This window comes from Ranitomeya imitator, chromosome 2 (genome assembly GCF_032444005.1).
Source record: "Ranitomeya imitator isolate aRanImi1 chromosome 2, aRanImi1.pri, whole genome shotgun sequence".
Classification (NCBI taxonomy): Eukaryota; Metazoa; Chordata; class Amphibia; order Anura; family Dendrobatidae; genus Ranitomeya; species Ranitomeya imitator.
In genome coordinates, this window is record NC_091283.1 from 603,102,578 (window position 1) to 603,123,249 (window position 20,672).

Genomic DNA, 20,672 nt, shown 5'->3' on the forward strand with positions numbered 1-20,672 from the left:
AGCCAAACCTAAAAACCTGATATATTGCGTTTCACCGGCTTCCTATGGTGTTTCCCACTCTGTCATGTGTGTAACAGTGTGGGAAACACTGGCACGGTGCTTCTCATCAGCGGTAACGCTATTATTTATATAGCACCATTAATTCCATGATGCTGTACATGAGAAGGGGTTACATACAAAATTATAGATATCGTTTACAGTAAACAAATTTACGATGACAGACTAGTACAGAGGGGAGACTTGCATTCTACAGTATCACCAGTACTGTCGGTCACAGTGCTGAGGAGTCATGCTGTCAGATGTCAGCGTGATTGCGCAGCTGTGACTGACCTGCGGTAACGCTACCGCAGACTGCAGGTTCATGCTGGCAGATGTCAGTGTGATCCCGCAGCTGTAACTGTGACCTGTAGGCGCGAGCCAATTAGATTACTGCTCCCATCGGGCTATGTCTGCTGTCACTGATATTACAGGTAGAGGAGCTGCGGAGACACCATCACGTGTTTCTCAACGCCTGCGTTGAGAAACACGTGATGGTGTCTCCGCAGCTCCTCTACTTGCATTTGCATATTTGGGGGCAGTGTTCTGGATCACTGCGTTGAGAAACACGTGATGGTGTCTCCGCAGCTCCTCTACTTGCATTTGCATATTTGGGGGCAGTGTTCTGGATCACTGCGTTGAGAAACACGTGATGGTGTCTCCGCGGTGTTGGATGTTTTGGTCTCCACGAGGTCAATCATCCGTGCCTTTATAGACTGATATTACAGGGACAGCAGGTGCCGCTGATGGGAGATGTCTCATCTGCTGGCCCCGTGCTCACAGTTAAAGGGAAAAAAAAAAAAGATGTAAAATGACATATGGTACATATTCAAGTAATAAAAAAAAAAAATTACACTAACCTTAACGCCAATCCCCGATGCCCAAGTCTCCTAGAAATAATGTAAAATAATAAACCAACATATACTCACCTGTCCGCCGCAGTCCAGGTAATTAGAGTGTCCCACGTCGATATGACGTGTAGAACAATCACATTAGGAGATGTGACTGCACTACCCGGCGGCCAGCGATACACTGACAGGAGGTGATCGCTCCCGCAGTGTATAACTGTGCTGCCATGAGAGTTCACTGGAGTTAATCACCTCTGATGCTCTCAATTACGGCACCGCTGCGTGAAAACTTTCCCATGCAGCAGTAGTGCCGTAAGGGAAATCATCGGAGCTCAGTGATACACTGACAGGAGGTAAACGCTCCCGCAGTATATCACAGGCTGTCTTTGAGAGCAGTCACATCACTGAGGTGACTGCTCTAAAAGTGATCAGGATCGTCATGGGACATTATGGATTACCTTCTTGGCAGACAGGTGAGGAATATTGTACATTTCAAACGTCCAAAATAATAAATACCACCTCCAAACAAATATAACTAATCGAGTCCCCCATATATCCATAATAAGGAGGAAACAAGAGGAAAAAACAAAAATAACGCATCTTAAAAATAATTTATTAATTATACAATTATTAAAAACAAACAAGGGAATATCACAAGAAATTAAGGGTCATACAGAAACCAGGAATAAATAAATGATTTGTACACATAGAATGATGAAAAAATATTGTCAAACACCTAATACATTTTCCATATCCTACCAACAACACTAAATAGAATGCTCCAATGCCAAAAATCTTTGTTGTGGTAATGAGATAGTTAAAAAGTGCCTAGTGCAAATAGGTGCTTTTATAAGGATTAATGTCCATATGCAAATTAAACCATGTTTACTTACATAAAATGTTATCCTGGTATCTGCACCCTTAAGGACCCCGACAGCGCCGTTTCGCCATAATGGCTTCAACAGGGGGCATGTGTGCTGCTCATAGAAATGCCCATATATAAATACCCCCGTACACAGCTGATTGTAATGTCAGCATCACCGGCGATGTATTGCGCATGCGTCGGTCCCTGGACTTCCTCCTTTGTAAACAGGGACTTCCTGCTCATTGCATCTGGGACGCAATCGTGTAAAGGTAGGTGCTTTTATAAGGATTAATGTCCATATGTAAAATTAAACCATGTTTACTTACATACCGGGCGCTGAATGTAGAAGAAAAAAAAATAAAAAAATTTTATATATAAAAAAGCTGCATTAAAAAAAAGGGGGAAATGCGAGCAAGCAACAAAGTGCCGATGTCAAAGAAAGAGGGATTGTTAATGAAAAGAAGGGGGCTTATGTATCCAAAATAAAAAATATAAAATATAACGTATAAAGTGCAAATAGTGCATGTGATTGCATGCGATTATCAATACATATAACGATTTCATATCCATGTGAATGTTAATAATAATAAGTCATATTAACCGTAATATATATATATATATATATATATATATATATATATATATATATATATATATATATATATATATATATGCGCACACATACAACAAACTAAACAGAGAGCAAAAAGTACCGTATATACTCGAGTATAAGCCGACCCCCTTAATTTTGCCACAAAAAACTGGGAAAACTTATTGACTCGAGTATAAGCCTAGGGTGGAAATGCAGCATTTACCGGTGAATTTCAAAAATAAAAATAGATCATTATTTCCCCATAGCTGTGCCATATAGTGCTCTGCACCGTTCATTATTGCCCCATAGCTGTGCCATATAGTGCTCTGCACCGTTCATTATTGCCCCATAGCTGTGCCATATAGTGCTCTGCACCGTGCATTATTGCCCCATAGCTGTGACATATAGTGCTCTGCACCGTTCATATTTCCCCATAGCTGTGCCCCATATAGTGCTCTGCACCGTTCATATTTCCCCATAGCTGTGCCATATAGTGCTCTGCACCGTTCATATTTCCCCATAGCTGTGCCATATAGTGCTCTGCACCGTTCATATTTCCCCATAGCTGTGCCATATAGTGCTCTGCACCTTTCATATTTCCCCATAGCTGTGCCATATAGTGCTCTGCACCGTTCATATTTCCCCATAGCTGTGCCATATAGTGCTCTGCACCGTTCATACTGCCCCACAGCTCTGCCATATAGTGCTCTGAACCGTTCATATTTCCCCATAGCTGTGCCATATAGTGCTCTGCACCGTTCATATTTCCCCATAGCTGTGCCCCATATAGTGCTCTGCACCGTTCATATTTCCCCATAGATGCTCCACATAAATCTGTGTCATTGCTGCTGCTGCTGCCATAAAAAAAAAAAAAATGCCATACTCACCTCTCTTGCTTGCAGCTCCCGGCGTCCGGTCCCGGCGTCTCTCTGCACTGACTGATCAGGCAGAGGGCGCCGCGCACACTATATGCGTCATCGCGCCCTCTGACCTGCAGAGTCAGAGCACAGATAGACGCCGGGAAGATGGAGCGGCGCCCGGCGGCTGGAACGGGGATAGGTAAATATGACATACTTACCTGCTCCCGGCGTCCGGCTCCTTCTCCCGGACAGCTGGTCTTCGGTGCTGCAGCCTCTTCCTCTATCAGCGGTCACCGTTACCGCTGATTAGAGAAATGAATAGGCGGCTCCACCCCTATGGTCCCCAATCCTGTTCTGAAGAGGGAAGGAACAAGAGAAGTAGGACTACTTGATAGAATGTCTATAATTAATGAAAAGAAAAATGTTAAAAACAAGATAGAAAACAACACACAAATATTAAAATAAAGAATAAATAACTACTTGGAGAATACTAATTATAAGAATGCAGAAAAACCCATAGTTTCATTTAAGGCCTTGTGGGACCATGGTTCTCAACAAATAAATTCATCGACTCTTTCTGCGCGAAAATTCTGCCAAGATTACCTCCCCTAAAGCCCAGTTCTACTTCAAAGACTATTAGTGCAGCCTTCCCATATAAAAAGGATGTCATCGATGTATCGACTCCATCCATGTATCGCATCGACTCCCATAGTTTCATCTTCCTGAAAGATCATTGTTTCCCAGTAACCCATAAATAGGTTGGCGTACGAGGGGGCACAAGTGGCCCCCATCGCAGTACCCTGTTGCTGTAAATAAATATCATTATTAAATGTAAACACATTGTGTTACAGTACAAATTAAAATAAGGTCAAAATTAACTCAATAAGTGGTGGATCCAGATTGCTCTCATATAGGTAATGCGCAACCGCCACTAACCCGTCATTGTGCCTAATAGAGGAATACAGAGCGGACACATCAACAGTAACTAAAACTGCATCCTCTTCTAAATGTAGGGGATCCAATCTTTGAAGCATCATGGTAGTATCTTTAATGTATGAAGGTAAACCCTCTACCAATGGTTGTAAATAGTAATCTATTACCTTGCATGTGATTTCACATAAATTACCCACACCCGAAACAATAGGCCTCCCGGGCGGGTCAAATCGGGTTTTTGTGCAATTTAGGTAACAAATAAAAAGTGGACATTTTCCGTTGCAACTTAGTGACCACTTCTACCATTTAGTGATGATTCCATCACAATAAGCCGCAGGGCCGCGCTTAGTAACCCGATGTTTACCCTGGTTACCATTGTAAATGTAAAAAAAAAAAAAAACAAAAAAAAAAACACATGCTTACATTCCGGTGCCTGTCACATCCCCGGCGTCCGCTTCCCTGCACTCCTCCTGCATTCTGTGTAAGCGCTGGCCGTAAAGCAGAGCGGTGACGTCACCGCTGTGCTCTGCTTTAGGGCCGGCTGGCGCTGGCACAGGATGCAGGAGGAGTGCAGGGAAGCGGATGCCGGGGACGTGACAGGCACCGGAATGTATGTGGTTTTTTTTTTACATTTACAATGGTAACCAGGGTAAACATCGGGTTACTAAGCGCGGCCCTGCGCTTAGTAACCCGATATTTACCCTGGTTACCAGTGAACATATCGCTGGATATGCGTCACACACGCCGATTCAGCGATGTCAGCGGGTGATCCAGTGACAAAATAAAGTTCTGGCCTTCTAGTTCCGACCAGCGATGTCACAGCAGGATCCAGATCGCTACTGCGTGTCAAACACAACGATATCGCTATCCAGGACGCTGCAACGTCACGGATCGCTATCGTTATCGTTGTAATGTTGTTCAGTGTGAAGGTACCTTTACACTTTACTACATGCCTCTTCTGCTCATCATAATTCAACAATAAAAAGGTATCCACATTGGTCAGTTTATGATGATTAAAAGAATTTGTACCTTAGATAAAGACTATAGATATCAGGCATTAGCCCATAGATTTGTTGACAGGGGATATAGCAAAAAACAGATAAAGAATGCATTCAAGATAGCGGAATGATCAAGTAGGAATGAACTGCTTTATGGCAATAGGAAAAAAACAGAAGGCAACAGCTACTAACTTCGTCAGATTCATCACAGGTTACAACAAGCAATGGCCAAAATTAGTTGGCATTATGCGGAAGCATTGGGGGGTATTGCAATCTGACCCAGTTCTGAAAAAATTGTTGCCCAGTAATCCTTTAATGACTTCTAGACGCTCAAGAAATTTGAAAGATCTTTTAGTGCGTAGTCATTATTCTGCATCTCCTCTTAAGCAACCAAAGGTAGAACTACATGGCTTCTATCCATGCAATTCTTGCAAAGCTTGTAAAAATCATTTTAGAAGCAAAACTTTTGATAATTGGGATGGATCTAGGACGTATGATATATGTAAGATTCTCACATGCGCCTCAAAGGGCGTTCTTTATCATGCTCGGTGTCCATATGGCAAAGTGTATATAGGGATGACAACAAGGGAGTTAAAAATCAGAACCAGAGAACATGTAAGGGACATAGAAAAGGCCCTTACTATGGAAGATGTAAACGGATTAAAGACTTTGCCTAGGCACTTTAGACTATACCACAATTGTGATCCGAGTGAATTGAAAATTCAAGCTATAGACCAAGTAGATCTGGGCTTTAGGGGAGGTAACCTTGGCAGAATTTTGGCGCAGAAAGAGTCGATGAATTTATTTGTTGGGAACCATGGTCCCACAAGGCCTTAATGAAACTATGGGTTTTTCTGCATTCTTATAATTATTATATAATATATAATTTTAATATTTGTGTGTTGTTTTCTATCTTGTTTTTAACAATCATTAATTATAGACGTTCTATCAAGTAGTCCTACTTCTCTTGTTCCTTCCCTCTTCAGAACAGGATTGGGTTCGATTTCACGGATGCAATCGGCGTGGACTATTTTAGTTATGTTGTTGATTATGTTTGCGTTATTAAAATTGTTTATTATTGTTGATATATTCGGGAGTAGGTACATGATATGTATGTTATGTGATATATATGTCATTTTTCGAGGGACTATATTTAATGTATTTATATGGAATTGGGGCTTAATGCTTTATTTTAGGTATATTTTGATAGGTAAACATGGCCAAATGTGGTGTCCTATTTAAATATATTATATAACATAGTTTTTATTTGCGGCACTAGGTTAGTCTCTATTATATTTATTATTATTCATTTTTATATATAACTAACTACTGTAAATAGGATTATTATTGTATATGATGAATAGGCATGATTCACACATTGATATGAAATTGCTTTATGGATTTTTATATACATGCAATCTATCCATTATGTACCGTATATACTCGAGTATAAGCCGAGATTTTCAGCCCAAATTTTTGGGCTGAAAGTGCCCCTCTCGGCTTATACTCGAGTCAAGGTGGGTGGCAGGGTCGGCGGGTGAGGGCGCTGAGGCATACTTACCTGCTTCCAGCGATCCTGAAGCTCCCCCTGCCGTCCCACGGTCTTCGGTGCTGCAGTTCTTCCCCTCTTCAGCAGTCACGTGGGACCGCTCATTAGAGAAATGAATAGGCGGCTCCACCTCCCATAGGGGTGGAGCCGCCTATTCATTTCTCTAATCAGCGGTAACGGTGACCGCTGAAAGAGAAAGAGGCTGCGGCACCGAAGACAGCTGTACGGGGGAAGGAGCCGGACGCCGGGACCAGGTAAGTATTACATATTCACCTGTCCGCGTTCCAGCCGCTGGGCGTCGCTCCATCTTCCCGACGCCACTGCGCACTGACGGTGCAGGTCAGAGGGCGCGATGACGCATATAGTGTGCGCGGCGCCCTCTGCCTGATCAGTCAGAGCGGAGAGACGCTGGGACCGGACGCCGGAAGCTGCAAGCAAGAAAGGTGAGTATGTGTTTTTTTGGGTTTTTTTTATTGCAGCAGCAGCAGCGGCAGAGCTTTCAATGGAGCATCTATGGGGAAATATGAACGGTGCAGAGCACTATATGGGGCACAGCTATGGGGAAATATGAACGGTGCAGAGCACTATATGGGGCACAGCTATGGGGAAATATGAACGGTACAGAGCACTATATGGCATCTATGGGGAGATATGAACGGTACAGAGCACTATATGGCAGCTATGGGGAGATATGAACGGTGCAGAGCACTATATGGCAGCTATGGGGAGATATGAACGGTGCAGAGCACTATATGGCAGCTATGGGGAGATATGAACGGTGCAGAGCACTATATGGCACAGCTATGGGGAGATATGAACGGTGCAGAGCACTATATGGCACAGCTATGGGGAGATATGAACGGTGCAGAGCACTATATGGCACAGCTATGGGGAAATAATGAACGGTGCAGAGCACTATATGGCACAGCTATGGGGAAATAATGATCTATTTTTATTTTTGAAATTCACCAGTAAATGCTGCATTTCCACCCTAGGCTTATACTCGAGTCAATAAGTTTTCCCAGTTTTTTGTGGCAAAATTAGGGGGGGCGGCCTATACTCAGGTCGGCTTATACTCGAGTATATACGGTATATTGGGGTTTCCATCTAAATCTCCAAATTACATTATTCAGGTGAAACCCCCAAGAGATCCAGTCACTATAATAAGGCAGCAGTGCTACCCTGGAGTCCGCCTGTCCTCTGTTCAGCGGTGTCCTTAATTATAAGAATCTTTATTTTTATATAGCGCTAACACACTCCGCAGCGCTTTACAGTTTGCACACATTATCATCACGGTCCCCGATGGCGCTCACAATCTACATGTCTTTGAAATGTGGGAGGAAACCGGAGTACCCGGAGAAAACCCACGCAAACACAGGGAGAACATACAAACTCCTTGCAGATGTTGTCCTTGGTAGGATTTCAACCCAGGACTCCAGCGCTGAAAGGCTGCAGTGCTAGCCACTTAGCCACCGTGCTGCCTTCTTTCCAGATGAACACAAAACGGTAGCGGACCGAGATTTTATACAAGCTTAAAGACGGACACAGCCGAATCATAGGCCAGACAATGTCCAGTGCCTCCATCTGCCTCATTATAGGGAATCTTCTGTTGGGAGTACTGTCTGAATCAAGTATTTCAGAAATTTACATGGAAACGCCGATGTAAGCGCTCAGCGCAGAGTGCAGGATAAATGTGAGCTGAGCCTTACTGCGATCTTTGGGTGAACGAATGAACAAATCAACAGCAGGAAAAGAATTGGTTCTATTTACCGTATTTTCCGGCGTTTAAGATTACTTTTTAACCCCAGAAAATCTTCTCAAAAGTCGGGCGTCGTCTAACATGCCGGGTACGGCATGCGCGGAGCTCGGAGGTCGCCGCATATGGTGCAGGGAGTGTTCCCGGATGTTTCTCAGGGTCTGGAGGAGAGGAGACACTCCTTTAGGCCCTGGGATCTATATTCATGTAAAAAAAAATAAAAAATATGGATATACTTACCTTCCGACGGCCCCCGGAGTTCTCCAGGCTCTCAGTGGTGCATGCGGCGACTTCCGTTCCCAGGGATGCATTGCACGCCGCGAAGGTGTAGGGGCAAATACTCGGTGATGTATCACTTACTAGGCTGGTTTGTTGCAGTTTTCATTAATAAAAAATTAAAATTATATTAAAAAACAAACACAAAAACACTGTTTTGCCAGCGGGAGAATATTAAAACTATATAAAGCAGCCTTGTAAGTGACATTGCTGGAATCGGGGTCTTTGCCCCTACATTTTGCTGCTTCCAGATTAGGTGGCAAAAACCTGGTGAAAGATCCCCTTTAATCATTACTTTTACTAGAAAAGACATGCAGGAATTCTATCATTACCTGTATTGGTTCTCAAGGAACTGTTCCCTATTGAAGCACTCATATACCCATCCTGGAGCAAACAACGCAGCAGAGAAGTCGTACTGCCGAATCATCTCCAACGACTGAAACAAAATGCATTTTAGACTGTTAAATACTTAAAAGTAGTCACCGAACTGAATTGATGTTATTGCATTTGATGTAAACAAGTTGTAATAATTTGTCAGTGGTGGACAAATATTGCAAAAGATAATACTAAATATTGTTTGTGGGCCAAATCACTGGAATGTACAGACCAGCAGCACAAGCAATACGTCCACGAGCGGTCCAGCTCTAATTATGCATATTATACATTGAAATGCCATCCTAAGGACCAATCCCAGAAAACCCAAAAAAGCTCTTGCACACAACTCACACAGGAACAAATTGATACAGAAATAACAATACTAATCTATTGCAAAGTTTGCACCCTTACTATATATGATGCTTGTGTAAAGGATGAGAAAAATACTACAAAAGCAGCTAAACAAAAAAATAAGAAGTTACGGTACCTTGAAAGTTTCAAACTTTCCCCCGACAACATCTCCCCGAGCAAAGATATCCACACCAATATAAACATCTGTCTTGCGTGGCTCTGCTGCCATGCGCTGCAAGTGATCCTCCTTCCAGTTGTAGTTTGTAAAAATTCCATCGCATGTACTAAAAAACTGTCTGAAGACAGAGAATATATAAAAATTGCATTAATGTACATTAAAATTAGCCACCTAATTCGGGCTGCTGTTAGGAGCTGCTCACACTGCTTTTGGCAGTGTGCTCAAGTCTCCGTCAAGGACTTCCGTTTGAATCTCTAAGAAACGGAAATCAGACGTTCCTCAGACTCCTAGTCTTTTCAGAAATGCACAACAATGTAACAGACTGTAGATTCAGACTAAGGCTGGTTTCACACTTGCGTTTTAAAACGCAAGCGTAAAAAAAAAAAAAGAACCGCATGGTGAAAATAGGGATTTTTGTGTGTACTCACCGTAAAATCCTTTTCTCCGAGCCACTCATTGGGGGACACAGGACCATGGGTTATGCTGCTGTCACTAGGAGGCTGACACTAAGCTGAGACAAAAAAAGGTTAGCTCCTCCCCTGCAGTATACACCCTCATACTGGCTTCCAGACACCCAGTTCAGTGCAAAAGCAGTAGGATAGTAACAACAATATAACAAGTAACATTAGAATATAACATGTCAAACAAACAGTCAAAGACCAAAAAAGATAACGAGCCGTAAGGCTACCAGGGTGGGTGCTGTGTCCCCCAATGAGTGGCTCGGAGAAATGGATTTTACGGTGAGTACACACAAAAATCCCTATTTCTCCTTCGCCTCATTGGGGGACACAGGACCATGGGACGTCCCAAAGCAGTCCCTGGGAGGTAAACAATACAACCAAATAACTCCGTGTACCATCTGATTACAAATGCGCAACGGCCGCCTGCAGGATACGCCTGCCAAGGGCCGCGTCCGCAGAGGAGTGAATGTGGACATTGTAATGCTTTGTGAAAGTATGCAGGCTGGACCACGTTGCGGCCTTGCTAACCTGCTCCGCTGTTGCCTGGTGCCGAATGGCCCAGGAAGCTCCCATCGACCGAGTGGAGTGAGCTCTAATCCCCGCCGGGATAGGACTGCCCCTGACCCGATAGGATTCCTGGATAGCAGATCGGATCCATCTGGCTATCGTGGATTTAGACGCAGCCAAACCCTTTCTATGACCCTCCGGGAGCACGAAAAGGGCGTCCGATTTTCTGAAATGAGCCGTTCTGGAAACGTACCTCCTGAGAGCCCGTACCACATCCAGAGTATGGAGAGCCTTCTCGACCCTATGTTTGGGCTGCGGGCAAAAGGAGGGAAGAATGATGTCCTCATTAAGGTGGAAAGATGAGACCACCTTCGGAAGAAACGCCGGAGAAGGGCGTAGGACTACCTTGTCCTGATGAAAGGCAAGGAAAGGAGCCCGGCAGGATAAAGCAGCGAGCTAAAATAGAACTCTTTAATAAAATATGGTCTCCTTGGCTTGATTTGGATTGAGGAGTATAGGCGTCGTGTTTCCTAAGACCTGGAAGAGGATAAATTACATGAGGCAGATAATGCCTCGGTGGGGTGGAGATTGAGACTGAGCTGTCTTATGGGGGAGGGGGTAGTGGGGGTAATGTTGGGGTTTATTAAAGTAAGAAAATGTGTATCTGATATAATGCAATGTAAATGGCATTCTGTTCTCTTTTTTTTTTTTTTTTTTTTTTTTTTTATATTGTTAATAAAAATCTATTTAAATAAAGCAGCGAGCTCTGAAACCCTTCTGATGGACGTCACCGCTACCAGGAAGGCAACCTTCCAAGAGAGGACAGAGAGCGGAACGTCTTGAAGGGGTTCGAACGGAGGTTCCTGAAGAACCCCCAGGACCAAGTTGAGATCCCAGGTCTCTAACGGCATCCTGTAGGGAGGAACCACATGGGAGACTCCCTGGATGAAAGTCTTGACCTGAAGGTTGGTGGCGATCCTACGCTGGAAAAGCACGGATAATGCTGAGATCTGACCCTTGACGGAACTCAGGGCCAAACCGGAGTCCAGACCAGACTGAAGGAAATTCAAGATACAAGGGATAGAGAAAACGAGCGGAGGGTGCCCTCAGAGCCTGCACCATGAGAAGAAGGTTTTCCAGACGCGGTGGTAAATGGAGGCGGAAGACGCCTTGCGAGCACTTAACATGGTGGGAATGACCTGCTGAGAGAAACCGGCACGAGTTAGAATCCAGGTTTCAACAGCCACACCGTTAAACGTAAGGCCCCTGAGCTCTGATGGTAGATCGGTCCTTGGCGAAGCAGGTCTGGGCGGTCTGGCAACCGTAAGGGAACGTCGGCTACGAGCTGAATGAGTTCCGCGTACCAAGCGCGACGAGGCCAGTCTGGGGCGACCAGGATGACCGGAACTCCCTCCGTCTTGATCTTTCGGATCACCTTCGGCAGTAAGGGAAGGGGAGGGAACACGTATGGGAGCTGAAATTGATGCCACGGAGAAATCAGCGCATCCACTCCTAAGGCCTGGGGATCCCGAGAACGTGCAATGAAGTTGTGGACTTTGGCGTTCAATCTGGACGCCATCAGATCCACGTCCGGGGTCCCCCAGCGAAGACAGATCTGGTGAAAAACCTCTGGGTGGAGTTCCCACTCCCCCGAGGCAAGGCCCTGGCGGCTCAGGAAGTCCGCCGCCCAGTTCTCGACTCCCGGAATGTGCACCGCAGAGATGATGGAATGGTTGGTTTCGGCCCAACGAAGGATGAGGGAGACTTCCTGCATCGCTGCCCTGCTGCGGGTACCCCCCTGGTGGTTGATGTAAGCCACCGCCGTGACGTTGTCCGATTGGACTCGTATTGGGTGACCCGCGAGCAGGGCGTGAAAGCGACTCAGTGCAAGTCTGATAGCACGAATCTCCAGGATGTTGATGGGGAGTTTGGATTCCCGAACTGTCCAACGGCCCTGGGCAGAGTGGTGGAGGAACACCGCCCCCCAGCCAAGAAGACTGGCGTCGGTGGTTACCACTAACCAGCGGATCGGGAGGAAGGACTTCCCCTGGAGAAGAGATGGGCCCAGGGTCCACCATACGAGAGATTGTCTGACCCGCGGGGACAGGGGACAAGGGCGGTCGAGGGTAGAGAGACTCCTGTCCCAATTGTCCAGCAAAGCCTGTTGCAAGGGACGGAGATGGAGTTGAGCAAAAGGAACCGCTTCGATTGCTGCAACCATCTTTCCCAGGATCTTCATTGCGAACCGAATGGTTTGCGGACGAGGATGGCAGAGCGTACGGGCTCCCTGGCGGAGCGCTTGGGCCTTGGACCGAGGAAGCAAGACCAGCCCCCTCGAAGTATCCAGGATCATTCCCAGAAAGGAGATCTGACGGGCAGGAACGGGAGAGGACTTGTCCAAGTTGATCAACCAACCCAGGCGCGAAAGAGAATCCAGGGTAATGTGGACGCTTAACTCGCAGGCTTGAAAAGACGGGCCCTTTATGAGGAGATCGTCTAAGTAAGGTAACACGACGACTCCTCGAGAATGAAGGATGGCCATGAAAGCCGCCATGACCTTGGTAAATACCCTGGGCGCCGTGGCGAGACCGAAGGGTAAGGCCGTGAACTGGAAGTGATCCTCCAGAACGGCAAAGCGGAGGAACCTCTGATGAGGCGGGAAAATCGGGATGTGAAGATAGGCATCCTTGATGTCTATCGAGGCCAAAAATTCCCCTCTTTCCATCGAAGAGATGACCGATCTGAGCGATTCCATCCTGAAGTGCCGTACTCTTACGCACTTGTTCAGGAGCTTCAGATCCAAAATGGGACGCACTTTTCCGTCCTTCTTTGGCACGACGAAGAAGTTTGAGTAGAAACCTTTGAACCTCTCGTGTTCCGGGACCGGGACAATGACCCCGCTCTGGCGGAGGGAGTGAAAGGCGCAAAGAAGGGCGCGAGACTGAGCTGCCGAACTGGGGAGACGAGAGGGGAAAAACCGAGTTGGAGGAGGAGAGGAGAACTCTATTTTGTAGCCAGACGATACCAGATCCCTGACCCATTCGTCGTGAACGACGGAGAGCCAGGCTTGCTGAAAAAGGAGTAGACGTCCGCCTACTCTGATGGTATCGACTGGCGCCGTTCCCGAGTCATTGAGACGGGAATCTGGGAGGTCTGGAACCTCGGGTTCTGGACTGCCTCAGTTTCCCGCGCCAGGAAGGATTCGGCCTGAAGGAGGGACGAGCGTCTCTGTCTGTGCGAGCGGAACGGTCTGATCTGGGAAGACCGGAGGGATTGGACCAGGCTGGGCTGGTACGAAAAGGCCGAAAGCGAAAGTAAGGCTGGCGCTGGAAAGCCGCCTTAGGCCTCTGTTGGGGAAGGAACTTGCTCTTTCCCCCTGTGGCGTCGGAAATAAGCTGGTCAAGCTTTTCGCCGAAAAGACGCCCGCTTTGAAAAGGGAGGGAGATCAGAGATTTTTTAGAGGAGGAATCTGCGCGCCACTCTCTGAGCCAAAGAGCCCTTCTGATAGCGATGGCGTTGGAAGCCGCCGATGCTGCGCAATTCGCCGCGTCGAGGGATGCGAACATCACGTAATCGCTAGCCATGGCTAACTGCTTGGCTAGGTCCGCCATCTCAGACGGGAGGTCCTGTTCATTAATGGATTTCGCTAGAGCATCCGCCCAGGAAAACATTGCCTTGGTCACCCAAGCCGCGGCGAAGGAGGGGGACAGGGAAGAGCCAGAGGCTTCATACACTGAACGAGCTAGAGAGTCTAGCTGGCGTTCAGTGGGACTCTTAATTGAAGCGCCCTCCGGAACTGAAAGAAGCGTTTTAGAAGCCAGGCGCGAGACCGGCGGATCTACTGAAGGGGGATCCGTCCAGTCTTTCACGAGATCCGCTGAGAAGGGATACTTCGATACCAGGTCCTTCTTACCCGTGAAACGCTTATCTGGACGCTCCCTGTGACGCCTGACTATATCCAGAAAGGCTGGATGAGAGGCAAAAGATTTGTGGGAACGTTTGGATCTGGTAAAAGAGACCGCGTGTTCCGGAGCGGAATTAGCGTCATCATCCACCTTAAGTGCGTGATTGACTGCTACAATGAGGGAGTCAACCATAGCTCTGAACTCCGGAGCCTCCGGGTCCAATGATACCTCGGACTCATGTTCAGAGTCGTGAACGCTGTGAGCCCCCAAAGAGGGTGAGCGAGAGGTGGAGCTGCCAGAGTCTGAGTGGCGAGGTGAGCGCTCAGGAGAGGTAGTGCGGATCCGTTTTCGGGATGACCGAGCCTCTTTATGGAGAGAGCGGCCCCTGCTGACCGACGATTCCCCTGCTATGGAGGGATCTCTTAACGCCTGTAACGGATTACCCCGTTCCCCGGGAGGATTTTGAATGGATTTGATGGCGTTGGCTAAAAAATCCACGGACTGCGAGAGTGAAGCGACCCACGGGGGGGACTAGGTACGCCAGGGTCGGTGGCGGTGGAGGGCTCCTGGGCACATGGAGCATCGCAGACAGAGCAGAGGGGAGAACTTTGAGGCCTAGGAAATGGGGCCTGGCAGGTGGTACACGCAGAAAAAAAGGTCGTATGCACCTTAGAGGATTTTTTAGACCTTGACTGCGACATGATTCTAATGCAAAAAAACCACAGGGTCTATAATCTATGACCGTGCCTGGGAAGCAGAGGGCGACGCTGCAGAGGAGAGGCTGACGATGTCTCCTTACCCCGGTCCTGTGTCCCGCTGTCCTGAGGACGAACTGTGATGCCTGAGATGGGGAAACTGACTGCACGTGGGCGCTGTGACACACAGAGATGCGGCAGAGCTGGAGCTGCGGCATGCAGTGAGGGACCAAGATGGCCGCCGAGATCAGGAGAGAGATCTCGGCGGCTGCGAGAAGCGCCAGGACCGGGGGGCGGCGCCGCCGATGACGCGCAGGGGTGGGCGGAGCCTATCGGCAGCGACCAGCGGCTAGGCCGAAGCCGGGGGCTAAATTTGCGGCCTCGGCCCGGCGCGCGGCCGCAAAGTGCCGACGCTTCAGCCCACCGATACTGCGCTTCAGCCCACCGATGTGCCATACTGAGGAGGAGCCCTCCGGACCGCCGGCGACCCCCCCCCCATCCCCCACGAGACACTTACCCCGAGGAGGTGAGAGGAGCCTTAGGATGGCAGGGACGGTGCAGGGGTTGGGAAGCCTCTATCCACCAGCCCCAGACAGGGGGGTGGAGAGGAACCGTCCATCACCTGAGTCACGCAGAGCATTGGTGATGCAGTGTGGTCTGCACGGACGCCACGGGAATAGGGCCTCTGTACAGCCGAGGGTAAAACCTGGTGGACAGGGCAGATGTCAGGCAATAAAAAAGCCTGGCTGCAGAGGAGGATACTGGAGGTAAAACACCAGTGCTCCTCTGTACAACGTGGGGAGATCGGCGCCCTTTTAGGAAAAAACCGTCGCCCAAAAAAGGTCAGCTCAGGCAGTGGCTCCCATGTCGCAGGAGAGGATACGGTGAGGTGAAACTCCCGTGCTCGCCTGTTGCTGGTTCGAGGGAGATCGGACCTTGAAAGAATCCGTCGCCCCCTTCGTCCGGAATAGATTAAAAGGAAAAAATCCGTGAGACTAAAAATCAGTGTGCCTCCTACGGACACTAAGCTTGAACTGGGTGTCTGGAAGCCAGTATGAGGGTGTATACTGCAGGGAAGGAGCTAACCTTTTTTTGTCTCAGCTTAGTGTCAGCCTCCTAGTGACAGCAGCATAACCCATGGTCCTGTGTCCCCCAATGAGGCGAAGGAGAAAAACGCATGTAAACCCGTGCAAACGCTGCGTTTTTTTAGACGCATGCGTTTTTGCATGTAGTGAAAAATACGCGGCGTTTTGACACGTTTACATGCATTTTTTCATGCGTTTGCGTTGTTTAAACGCATGGTGAGAAGTGTGTGACAGCAGCCAATCATCAAAATCAAGTAAAAAACCCAATATAAACAGAAATAGCTAGGGTTAGGGACCCTAACCCTAAAGGGATCCTAACCCTAACCCTACCCCTAACCCTAGGGATCCTAACCCTAACCCTAGGGATCCTAACCCTACCCCTAACGGGATCCTAACCCTAACCCTTAGAGTTAGGATCCCTAGGGTTAGGGTTAGGGGTAGGGTTAGGATCCCTTTAGGGTTAGGATCCCTTTATCACCTTTATGGTGGGGGGTGGCATATCCGTATGTTTTCTGTTTTTTTTCCTATAAAAACGCATGCGTTTTTAACGCAACCAAACGCATGTGCTTAAAAACGCATGCGTTTACATAGACAGCAACAGGTTTTTTTGCGGCAAAAAAACGCCGCTAAAAATTACTACATGTTGCATTTCTGCAACACAACGCATGCATAGAAAAGACACATGCGGCTGCAAAAAAGGGGCAAAACGCATGCAAAAAAAACACATGCGTTTTTAATGTTAAGTATAGGGGAAAAAACGCATGCTTTTTTTTGCACAAAAACGCAGCGGCAAAAAACGCAAATGTGAAACCAGCCTAAAGCCCTGTGTGGAGACAAAAATGCCATGCAAATTGCAATGTGAATGGTCACTTACACGACATTTTACAGCTTCTATTGGGAGTTTTTTTTCTTTTTTTGCATGATTTCCTCAAGCCACACCACTTTAGGCCTCCATTGGGTAAGTGGGGAAATATTAATATATACAGTGCCTTGTAAAAGTATTCATACTCCGTGAACTTTTCCACATATTTTCTTGTTCTGCCCACAAACAAATATATTTTAATGGGATTTTATGTGGTAAACCAACACAAAAGTAATAAGTATTTGTGAAAAGTAAAGGAAATGATGCAGGCTTCCTAATTATTCCAAAAATATAGATCTCAATTTTTTTTTATGTACACTTGTATACAGCCCCTTGAAGTCAGATACCCCTAAATAAAATACTGAGTGACCAAGTACCTCCACACGTCACATAATTAGTAAATACAGTCCACCTGTGTGGAATTTATCCTCAGTATTACTACAGCTGATCCGTGAGGTGTCATAGGTTAGTTTGAGAACATTAGTGATCAAACAGCTCTTGAAAACCAGGGAACACAATAGACAGGTCAGGAATAAAGTTGTGGAGAAGAGTAAAGCAGTGTTAGGCTATTAAAATAGAAAAAGCGCTGAACATCTCCCAGAGCACTGTTTAATCCAACATCCAAAAATGGAAGGAGTATGGCACAACTGCAAACCTACCAAGACATGGCCGTCCACCTAAACCGACATCCCAAGCCAGGAGATCACTAGTTAGAGAAACAGACAACAGGCCTGTGGCGACTTGAGGAGCTGCAGAGAAACAAGGCTCTGATGAGAAAATCTGTCTACAGGACAACTATTAATTATATACTCCACAAATCTCGCCTGTATGGAAAAGTGGCAAGAAAAAGCCATTTTTTAAACCAAGACATAAGTCCCGTTTGCATTAAGCCATGTAGGGAACACTGCTAGCATGTGGAAGACAGTGCTCTGGTCAGATGAGACCAAAGTGGAACATTTTGGGGTAAATGCAAAAAACATTGAGTGGTGGCAAACAAGCACTGCACATCACTCTGAAAACACCATCCGCAATGTCAAACATGGTGGTGGCAGCATCATACTGTGGGGATGCTTTTCTTCGGAAGGGACAGGGAAGCTGATCAGAATTGATGGGGGATATGGGTGGTACTAAATACAGGGTAATCCTTGAAGCATACATATTAGAGGCTGCAGAAGTCTTTAGACTGGGGCATAGATTCATCTTCCAGCACAACAACTCAACATACTGCCATAGCTATAATGGAATGGATTAGATGAAAGCATATTCATGTGTTTTGAATGGCCCAGTCACTGTCCAGACCTAAATGCCATGGAGATTCTGTGGCTTGAAAGTTGCTGCTCACACACTCTCCATCCAATCTCACTGAGCTAAAGCTGGTTTGCAAAGAAGAAATGGCAAACATTTCAGCCTCTAGATGTGCGTAGATGGTAGAAAGTGAAAGTATTGACTCACAACTGTCAGATTAATATTTTAAAAATATTAAAAAACAACAAGTATCATTTGCTTTACACTTCAAATACTTGCAACTTTGTGTTGGTATATCACAAAAATAATAAATATTTACGTTTGTGGGTGTAACAGGAAAAATTTCATGAGGTATGAATACCTTTTCAATGCACATGGTTCAAATGGACAGTGGTGGTTCACAGTGTGAAAGCAGCATTGATGTTCAATTATTAGCAAAGCATTTGCATTTACAAAGAAAACACAGCATTCACTTGCTCTTGGTAGCTGTGAAAATATCTATTTTGAGGCTGGTTTACCAGGGCTGTGGACTCGGTAAGCCAAACCTCCGATATTCCGACCCCACAGAGCTCTCTCACTACTGAGCATGGATCAGGAACAGAATAGACATTTATAGGACATTTCATAACTTTCCCAAATTCTTATGGCACATCGTGAATTGTATTACTGTACCCAATTTATTACATATTTTAGGAGTCGGGAGTGGGTCCATTTTATACATACTCTGACTCAACCTGCTGTCACAGGGAGAGGTTTACTACTAAGGATAGGACAGTCCCGATTGGGCACACCTCGTCATGGTGGGGGATGTTCTTTTCACTTTTTTTTTTTTTTTTTTTTAAATCAAAAAAGTTAAATAAGTACACCATGCTATTTACTTGTACTATTTGCTTACTACATGGTATTTGCTCATTTTGTTTTAATCTTAGGCTAGGACTGTTACATGGCCACAGTGCGAACATGCAACCACAATACTGCACTTATATCAACATGTGTTCCAGCTCATTTCTTTGCTGTTGGTATCTTTATGTCACAATGCCCATGGCCTGTAGGTAGCTGTATATACTCGAGTATAAGCCGAGATTTTCAGCCCAAATTTTTGGGCTGAGAGTGCCCCTCTCGGCTTATACTTGAGTCATGGTCGGCGGCAGGGTCGGCGGGCGAGGGGGAGAGAGGACTGTCGCATATTCAGCTGCTTCCGGGGCTCCTAGCGCTGTCCCTGCCTGTCCCATGGTCTTCGGGTGCCGCAGCTCTTCCCCTGTTCAGCGGTCACGTGGTACCGCTCATTAAAGTTATGAATATGGACTCCTCTCCCATAGGGGTGAAGCCGCATATTCATTTCTGTAATGAGCGGTGCCAGTGACCTCTGACAGAAGAGGCTGCAGTGCCCGGAGACCATCTGTCCGGGATAAGGAGCCAGGGACGCCGGGAGCAGGTGAGTATTACATATTTACCTGTCCGCGTTCCACCCGCCGAGCGCGCTCCGTCTTCCCGTCCTCTTGCGGTGACTGTTCAGGTCAGAGGGCGCGATGACGTACTAGTGTGCGCGCCACCCTATGCCTGAACAGTCAGTGCGGAGAGACGGGACGCTGAGGAGCTGCGGGCAGCAAGTATGTCATTTTTTAATTTTTTTTATTGCAGCAGCATTCTATATGGCACAGCTTTATACGGAGCATCTATGGGGCCATAATGAACGGTGCAGAGCATTATACATGGGGCACAGCTTTATTTGGAGCATCTATGGGGCCATAATGAACGGTGCAGAGCATTATATATGACACAGCTTTATATGGAGCATCTATGGGGCCATAATGAACGGTGCAGAGCATTATATGTGGCACAGCTTTATATGGAGCATCTATGGGGCAATAATGAACGGTATGGAGCATTATATGTGGCACAGTTTTATATGGAGCATCTATGGGGCAATAATGAACGGTGCAGAGCATTATATGTGGCACAGCTTTATATGGAGCATCTATGGGGCAATAATGAACGGTATGGAGCATCTATTTTTATTTTTTGAAATTCACCGCCGGTAGCTGCTGCATTTCCTACCCTAGGCTTATACTCAATAAGTTTTCCCAGTTTTTTGTGGCAAAATTGGGGGAGACAGGGGGGGTCGGCTTATACTCGAGTATATACGGTATCTGCTGAAGCCTTCACAATTAGTCAGTGAACGACAAGATGTACACACCCTGAATAGTGCAGCCATGTGATTTGATTTGATGGTAACTACTATTGGAGGGCTTCAATTGGACAAAATCACCCCTGTATTTTTTCCTTCTATATTAC

General features: G+C 46.5%; 1 protein-coding gene across 1 annotated transcript in view; it reads right to left on the minus strand.

The window, feature by feature from the left end:
- ENGASE (endo-beta-N-acetylglucosaminidase) overlaps window positions 1–20,672 on the minus strand; it is a 139,071-nt gene that overhangs the window by 44,949 nt on the left and 73,450 nt on the right. The window contains exons 7-8 of the mRNA XM_069752408.1: window positions 9,576–9,735; window positions 9,046–9,149 (exon numbers count right to left, since the gene is read on the minus strand). Coding sequence (XP_069608509.1) covers window positions 9,046–9,149; window positions 9,576–9,735 — 264 coding nt within the window. The remainder of the gene's footprint in view (window positions 1–9,045; window positions 9,150–9,575; window positions 9,736–20,672) is intronic.